The following is an 8,903-nucleotide window of genomic DNA, read 5'->3' as shown; positions in this document are numbered from 1 at the left end:
GGAGTGGGTAAGGGAGAAATTATAGAAATGATTTTATTATAAGAGGAAGAATAAAGAAGCCCTGATACAAAAGGAGATTTCTAATAGAGACTACTAGGAGAGGGTGGTTGATGATTCAGGTACAAGGATATCTCTGGATACAATATTCCAGACCAGCTTCTAGCAAGGACATCATAGATATTTCTGTCACAGGTGTCCAGTAGCTCTTATATGCTTCTCCGTTATTTCTGGAGAAAGTTATATAATTTGGAGACTTAATACAAAGACCCATTGGTTGTTATTGTGGTAACTGTTGTTGTTTTGTTGTTGTGTGTGCATGTGTGTGACTTAAGTCTATGAGCATTTCATACTTCAGGTGAGGGCTAGTCTGGGCAGCAGGATGGGGATGAGCCTAGAGAAGTTGATGGCTACAACTGGGAGAGAGTAAAGGAAAAAAAAATGAGGCCAGGTTCTGACAAGAAAAATTCAAGATACTGTGAAATGATGTGATAGGTACCATAATTAGATTGGGGGTTTTGAATACAGAAGAACTATTGTGTAATTTGAGAAGAGTTTATCAAAGATTCAGGGCTTGACAGAAAGGATCAATATGACAAACACTTCAATTTTTTTCTCTCTTTTCAGAGTGTGTCCTCAACCCACCATGGTAATTTTCAATAGCACTACATCCTCCTCCTCACACTTCCTCCTCACTGCGTTCCCTGGGCTAGAACTGGTTCATGTGTGGATCTCTATCCCTGTCTGCTGTCTCTACATCATTGCCCTCCTGGGAAACAGCATGATCCTGTTTGTCATCATTGTTGAGCAGAGTCTCCACAAGCCCATGTACTATTTCCTCTTCATGTTGTCAGCTGCTGATCTATGTCTAACCATCTCAACTCTCCCCACCGTGCTTGGAGTTCTCTGGTTTCATGTCTGGGAGATCAGCTTTAATGCTTGCCTCATTCAAATGATGTTTGTACATACCTTCTCTTTCTTTGAGTCCTCAGTGCTGGTAGCCATGGCCTTTGACCGCTTCATGGCTATCTGTAACCCACTGAAGTATGCCACCATCCTCACAGACATGACGATCATGGTCATTGGACTGATCATCTGCATACGACAAGTAATTTTCATCTTTACAATGTCTCTATTCTTGAAGAGTCTATCTTTTCACGGGGGCCAGGAGCTTTCCCACCCATTTTGCTACCACCCAGATGTGATCAAATACTCATATTCCAAAGCTTGGATCAGCAATTCTCTAGGCATGTTTCTTCAGCTCTACCTGAGTGACACCGACTTATCGTTTATTCTTTTCTCCTATGTCCTAATTCTCCATACTGTCCTGAGCATTGCGGCCCCTAAGAAGCAGCAAAAGGATCTCGGCACTTGTGTCTGTCATCTCTGTGCTGTCACTGTTTTCTACATGCCAATGATCAGCTTGTCCATTATACACTGTCTCCTCAGCTCAACCTCAAGTGTAGTCTGTAGCATTTTGGCAAATGTTTATTTGCTCTTACCACCTGTACTGAATCCTATCATCTACAGCTTGAAGACCAAGACCATCCGACAGGCTATGCTCCAGCTGCTCCAGTCTAAATGTTCACGGGGCCCCAATGTAAGGAGTCTTAGAGGAGGGTGGGATTGAAGGGGAAAAATTGCCAGTACATAAATTACATTTAAGTAGGAAAGGGATTTGGGTCTATCTCATTATTAGGCATTTTGAAACTTAGGCAGTTTCAATTAAATTATAGGTGCAGAAAGAAGAAAATAATTTCCCCTAAGCTTATCAAAAGTTAAAATAATCTTAGCTTTATAGCAACATTCTGTGATTATACCTGCAGGAAATTTCCAAATATTGAGCATAACCCACATCAGTGTCCCAGGAACACATTCCATACCCAATAGAAGTGTTTTATGGATAACCTGTAACTGTTGCCCCTCAATTAAGAGTGAACAATGAAGAATTTAAAATTCAAATAAACATTTCTATATTGTAAGGCAATTTAGATACAAGTGACATTTATTAAGAAACTAACTAATGCAAGAAACTTTACCAGATAAATCACATATGTTGTATATATTCTGTCATTTAACAAGTACAAAATAAAATAGTTATTCCTATCTCCATTTATTTTTGAACAGTACAAATAAAATTAAGAAGGTAAGACTTAGATTAAAAACAACCATAGAAATTTATTGTAGAATATAAGAAGGTATAAGTTGAGAGCTATAGTATGATCTAATATAGTTCATATTTTGTAAAATGTCATTTTTCCTTGAATATATTTCACTATAGTTCTTGATAAAATCCTCGGACTATTTGTTAAAAACAAAAAACAAAAAACACTGCAATGCAAAACCAAATTAATTTTGTATATATTCCTCAAACATTTAAAATAATTACCGGATTCTTGTGCACATTAAAAACACAATAAGATAATTTTATTCTCAATTTGGTTATCTGCTTAAAAACACAATTCTTAGACAAAAAAAAAAAAATGATAACACTTTTATTTTTGCATTTAGCTGAACAGAATCATTTATTTCTGTGGTCAAATTTCTCAGGAGGCAATAGAAATTTTTCCTTGAGCTGGTAAGTAGAAAAGTTACAAATGTGTACATAGAAATATGTAATTGAAAACTCTAGGAAATTCTTGCACACTGGGTTCAGTTCCTAGAAGCACCTCTAGAGAGCCTCACCTCCTTACAGATGCACTTCCTGAACCTCTATATTTTCTTTAATTCCTTTTTTTTTCTTAGTAAAAGTGAAACTTTCACAGTTCCAATTGCTATTTGTTATACTCCACTGAGGTCAATATGGTAAATCACACATTGCCTTATTTTTGTCTCCATTGCCTGGATGTTCTAGTACAGTTCTGGTTCTGATTCCACCATCCCTCTTCAGTGTCTGCCCTGCTTCAGGACTGCAATTTTTTTCTATTAGCCCTTGTTTCTTGGGTTGTTCATTTTCTACCTAGCTGTTAGGTTCCTTGACCTTTTGGTGTAGTACTTGTCATTGGAGAATTGCACAGTGACCTTAATGCTTTTTCATAAAAAATCTTTTGATAACCTTTAATAATATTTGTTGAGGAAGAGGCAACCTCACTATAGGGTTGATAAGATGTTGAGAGAATGCTCTTAACTTGTGTTTCACACATAGAGTTATAAAACTTTAGTTCCACTCAGGATAATTCATGTCTGAGCACAGTGGACCAAGCAGATATGCTGATCTGAGCCTCCTGTCTCTGCCCCCTACATGAACTTCCTACTCCGGGTATACAGGGATTACCACTCCCAAACTGGTTTGTTTGCTTCAATTTTCTGTTCAAACTCAAGCACTGACAACTTCGTGACTGCTCAAACCTCAATCCCCTTTTCTCTAAATATTAACAGTTAAGATTATTTGTATAATTTCCCTTTTATACAGCATATTCAGGTACTTTTGATATCTCTTTGGTGTGCCCCACGCATAATGTGGCAAAAGCCAACATTTTAAGTGGAGAATAACCAGTGTGGGGTCATCCAGAAAATAGTGCATTTGGAAATAAAATTCATTGTTTTTAGACTTCAAGGACAACACTGTAGTCAGAATGTCTCTTGGCCTTATGCACTTTGTGCGAAGTCTTCGTATTCCGTTAAACCACAATTCAGGATTTCAAATTTCAATTTTCCATTCTTGTGTTAGTGCCAAAGAAATGTCTCTTTGGTTCCATCTTCTTCAATTGGATAAAATGCAATTATGCAAAAGTTCAAGAGTCCCAAGATGCATCTAATTTCTAGATATCTTGTTCTAGAACAAGAATTAAGAATAGAAGCCTTTTTCTTAGATAGTCTGCTAGTAATCCCAGAATAGAAGAACCAGAAGGAAAGAGACAAAAGAATTTGTGAATTTAGATAAAAATTTTAGATATGTGATTTAGCTAAGAATCACATGGGAATGGGGTGTAAAGGACTACCACAGGATTGAGCATGTTAGAAGTGCTAGATGAGGTGACATGAAACTCTCTGGGGGTTTTTGGGAATGATATAAAATACCAAACAGTTGTTCTCAATATTCATGTTTTTAAGCCCAGGTATTACTGTGCCTAGAGAAGAAAGAGGGCTTTTACAGTAGCAAAGAAAGGCCAGTGGAGATGAACTAAGAAACAGGAACGAAAAGATAATTTTTCTTAGAACAGGTGTCTCCAACTCCTGGGGCCATGGATAGCAGTCTGTGGCCTGTTAGGAACCAGGCTGCACAGCAGGAGGTGAGCGGCGGGCAAGGCAAGTCAGTGAAGCTTCATCTGCTTTTGCATCTGCTCCCAGTGCTAGCATCACTGCCTCAGCTTCACCTTAGATCATAAGGCATTAGATTCTCATAAGAGCAATGATCTCTGGTGCCAAAAAGTTTGGGGACTGTTGGCTTAGAGGGCTTCATAGTATATCAGAGATTCTGACCCTGAAATCAACCTGTGACAGAGGAGACAGCCCATATCACACCCTAATCTAATCAGCCAAACTTTTCCTCATTAATTCTTATTAATATCAATTTAATTGCTTCTTTGGAAGACTTTTCTAAAAGTTTTTTTTTGTTTTTGCTTTTTTTTTTTAGATCCACAACTCTATTTATAATTCATAAATTTAAAAACATCTGGAAAAGCCTTTAATATTTTTTTTATAAGTTTGGTTCCAAAACTTGTTCTTCACAGCATAGCAAAAGATAACATGAACTGATGTGAATATATTTACCATCATTATTTATTCCACGTTGGCTGAATACTCACACATTTCACTTCAGAAATATAGCTGTGCTGAATACAGGGTAATGCTTCAAAGGTTGTAGAGTCTTTCAAAGTATAAAAAATCTGAATTCCAAGGGTTTTAGATAAACAATTGTAAGTATGTGCAATCATTCTTCCAGTTTTATGATAGTCAGCATATAAGGCAGTCAGCCATTTGTATGTTAATCTTTTATTAATCTAAATGTACTTTTCAATCTGACTCAAAATGCAACTTACCAGTTCAATACATAAACATTTTCATCAGTGTATTTTATCCCTATAGTAATTGTTAAGAGGACATAAATTTGTGCTTTGTTGTTATTTCAAGGAATCTATTTATTTGGAGGTTTTTCTGATTGTAATGACATACATATATATATACACACACACACACATATATATATACATATATACATATATATACACATATATATACATATATATACACATATATATACACATATATACATATATACATATATATACACATATATATAATTATACACGATATACTGTGTTGAGAAATTTAGAAAAGTATTTTAAAGATAAAAATCATTCACAATACTACTAATGAGAGATTGTATACGATCCTTTTTTTTTTAGTTAGCTAACATATCACACACATGTAGTTATAAACTAAGATATTAGTGTATATTCAAATGTGCATCTTACTTGTTTGCTTGATATATTATTGTTTCTATTAAATCGTATTTTATATTAGACTTAACTTCCTCCAGGAAGCTTTTTTTTGATTCTCCACTAAACTAGGCAAGTTACTATTTTTTTATTTGTGCTTTCCTATATGTGTGTTTAAACTTATGATACTTTATTCGGCTGATTTAATTATTTACTTACATGTTCTCATCACCAGATTGTAAGCTCCTTGATAGTAGGACTGTTTTATGTTTCTTTACTCCTTAACATCAGTGCTTAGTAATGCTTAAGTAAATACCACTTAGTGGTTGGTTGATGCTGTGTTGCTTAGGTGATTAATATTTGATATTATTTGTATATCATGGTTAATGTTACCATTTCCTATTATTTAACATTTCGGTAGTTTACAGCAGGAGTTCCCAACCCCCCAGGGCCTTGGACCTACCAGTCATTGGCCTGTTAGGAACCAGGCCACACATCAGGAGGGGTAGGGGAATGAGCTTAGCTTTATTTGTATTTGTAGTCACTCCCCAGTGCTAGCATCACAGCCTCAGCTCTACCTCAGATCATCAGGCATTAGATTCTAATAGGAGCATTGGTCCCTGGTGTCAAAAAGGTTGGAAATTGCTGGTTTACAGTATTTTTATCATATAAAATAAACCTTGATATATAGTCTTATAAATATATATTTGATCATACCTCTGATTATGTTCTTAGATTCCTAGAATGTGCATTATTAAATTTCGAAGGAGGCGTATATTGGATGAGGTTGTAGGCCTGAAAATATACTGTCTGAGTTTAAATTCAAGCTCCAACTACTTTATATTTCTGTGTCTTTAGAAATGTTTTTTAACTTTTCAAAGTTTAAATTTCTTAATCCACAAAATAGGGAGAAATAATGAGATCCACCTTCCCAAATTTTTGCAAAAGTTAATGGAGTTAATACAGGCAAGTTTATATAGCCTAATGTCTGGTACTTGATAAGCATTAAATATACATATGTTATTATCTTCTAAATTACACTATTTAAATGTTACTCATATACCTAATTAATTGCTTTTCAATAAAAACATGTAACACTTTTCCATTTTGTTATTTCCTTAGAAAATTGTTTCAATCCAGAGATTACTTACTTTATTTACTTATGTTTAAGTGAATTTTTAAATTATCTTTGTATTTAATTCTTAATTTATTTTAGTTTATTTTCATGTGTGATAAAAGATCATACAGATATGGTTTTATGAAGACTGTGTTTTTCCTATCACTATTATTTGAATAATCAATCTATTTTCAATAATGTTCTGATATTCTTTAATTATATATTATTTTCATATCATGTATGGTATATTACAGTGTGTTTATTCTATTTCTTTGTTCTCATTGATTTGCTGAGCTAACTACACTGAATTATATAGTTTAATAAATGTCACTATCATATAAAACTTTATTACAATTTCTATTTATTTTTATCTTACATTCTTCAGTTTACTCTTGGAAATCTATTTTTAGAATTTTTTTGGTAAATTCTCAATGAAATATTATTGGAAGTTTGATTGGAAATGCATTAAACCTGTATTATAATGAGGAAAACAGACAAATTTTAGCCTATTTACTCTTCTGATCCAGAAACATTTTATTCACAATCTTTGACTTGGGCCATTTCAGGCTTATAAAGATTTGAATTTCTGAGTTGAAGACAAATTCTAAAAGGAGGATAAGTACTCTTCCATGTTTCTTTCATAACAATCTGCTTGCTTTTCCTTGTGCTTAAACAAGACATGAACTGTTTTTCAGAATAGCTTCTTTGGCTTAAAATTTACAGCTACCCTTTACTAATTTTGCCAATAGATTTTCTATCATTCCAGATGTTCTGTGTGCTTGTAATTTATCATCATATTCTGACTTCTCAAACCCATGACATTTACTTCCATGTGTATTTATCCTGGTACTGTAAATAATGTAACTAAAATTGTATGTTAGTGTACTAATTTGTGATTTTAATAATATTGTAAACTATCCTATACACACCTGTCAATGCCCATGTCAGTCCCAAGTTCACAGACCTCAGTGCCCAGCACATACGCTCTATTGGTTATGAGAATGATTAATAAACATAAGAATAAATCATCCATAATCCTTAGAAAGAAATTATTTTATTCTCTGATCCTGGCTGACCCTGCCTCACTTTTCCCCATACCTTTATTTTAGACCTAATTTCCCAAAAACCTTCTCACGAATTTGCCGTGTCTTCACACAGTATACAATGGGATTCATCAAAGGTGGCACTATCAAGAAAATGTCAGCACAGATGATTACAGCACTTGGGGAATTGTAATTGCCAAAGCGGTGCATTAAGGCTAAAGCAGCGATGGGTATATAGAAGATGAGCACAGCACAGATGTGGGAGACACAGGTGTTGAGGGCCTTGAGCCGTTCCTTATGAGATCCAATTTCCATCACAGTCTTCAGAATGAACACATAGGACACAGCAATGAACACACTGTCTGACATCATACAGAGAGCAACAAAGAAACCATAGAAAAAGTCAGCTGTGTTCTCAGAACAGGCCAGGTTCATGACATCCTGATGCAGACAATAGGAGTGAGAAAGTAGGCTTTTCTTACAATATATTAATGTTTTGAGAGTGAAAGGAAATGGGAGCATTAAGAGCATGCTTTTAATGGAAAACACCAGGCACATCTTAGCAACTCTGGCATTGGTGAGAATAGAGTTGTATCTCAGAGGGCTGCGTATGGCCAAAAAGCGGTCAAAAGACATGATCAGGAGCACAGAGGACTCCATATCTGTGAATCCGTGGATAAAGAATTCTTGAGCAAAGCAAGCGTTTGGGGAAATTCCGGTATTATTGAAAACAAAGACGCTCAGCACAGTGGGGAGGGATGAGAAGGACAGGCCCAGGTCAGAGATAGCCAACATGGAAAGGAAATAGTACATGGGTGCATGGAGTGAGGGTTCTGTCCTGATCACAAAGAGGATGGTGCAATTGCTGAAAATGGCCACCAAGTACATGAGGCAGATAAAAATAGAGATCCATTCATGAACATGCTCCAGTCCTGGGATTCCAATCAGGAAGAAGGTGGAGATCTCAATTTTAGAGGAATTGACAGTGTACATGATGAATCAGTTGAAAAGTATTCCCAGATCTGAAATGACACTTTCAACATAGGTCTATTATGCTTATCTCACTCCTTTCAGCACTTTTGTTTGAGACATAAGCAAAGAAAACACAATTTTGAGACTTCTCACATTAAGGAATAAAATAATGAGGTTTTTCTTCTAAACAGACAATTGCTAATAGAGTCAAATAAAGTTAATTGAAAAAGAGAACCAGAAATACAGGTATTATTTTGATCAATTACACTTCTCCATGAGGTCCTCAGAAAAAAATATCCATGTAAAAAGCAGTGACTTGCAAATAATTTTCTTTTGCTATTAGGCTTTGCCCCTCCCTACCCCCATGCCAATGAAAAATTGTATACAATCAGG

At 35.2% G+C, this 8,903-nt stretch overlaps 2 protein-coding genes across 2 annotated transcripts; one reads left to right on the top strand and one right to left on the bottom strand.

The window, feature by feature from the left end:
- The first annotated feature begins 390 nt into the window (after positions 1–390).
- On the top strand, positions 391–1,858 carry OR51T1 (olfactory receptor family 51 subfamily T member 1). The gene has a single exon (XM_039847795.1). The coding sequence runs from the start codon at positions 590–592 to the stop codon at positions 1,625–1,627; it is 1,038 nt and encodes a 345-aa protein (XP_039703729.1). The 5' UTR covers positions 391–589; the 3' UTR covers positions 1,628–1,858.
- A 5,737-nt stretch (positions 1,859–7,595) lies between these two features.
- LOC120590165 (olfactory receptor 51A7-like) lies at positions 7,596–8,531 on the bottom strand. Its single transcript, XM_039847796.1, has one exon. The coding sequence runs from the start codon at positions 8,529–8,531 to the stop codon at positions 7,596–7,598; it is 936 nt and encodes a 311-aa protein (XP_039703730.1).
- Between the last annotated feature and the right edge of the window lie 372 nt (positions 8,532–8,903).

Source organism: Pteropus medius, unplaced genomic scaffold, assembly GCF_902729225.1.
Source record: "Pteropus medius unplaced genomic scaffold, Ma_sr-lr_union100, whole genome shotgun sequence".
NCBI lineage: Eukaryota > Metazoa > Chordata > Mammalia > Chiroptera > Pteropodidae > Pteropus > Pteropus medius.
This window is presented reverse-complemented; position numbering and strand designations above follow the sequence as displayed.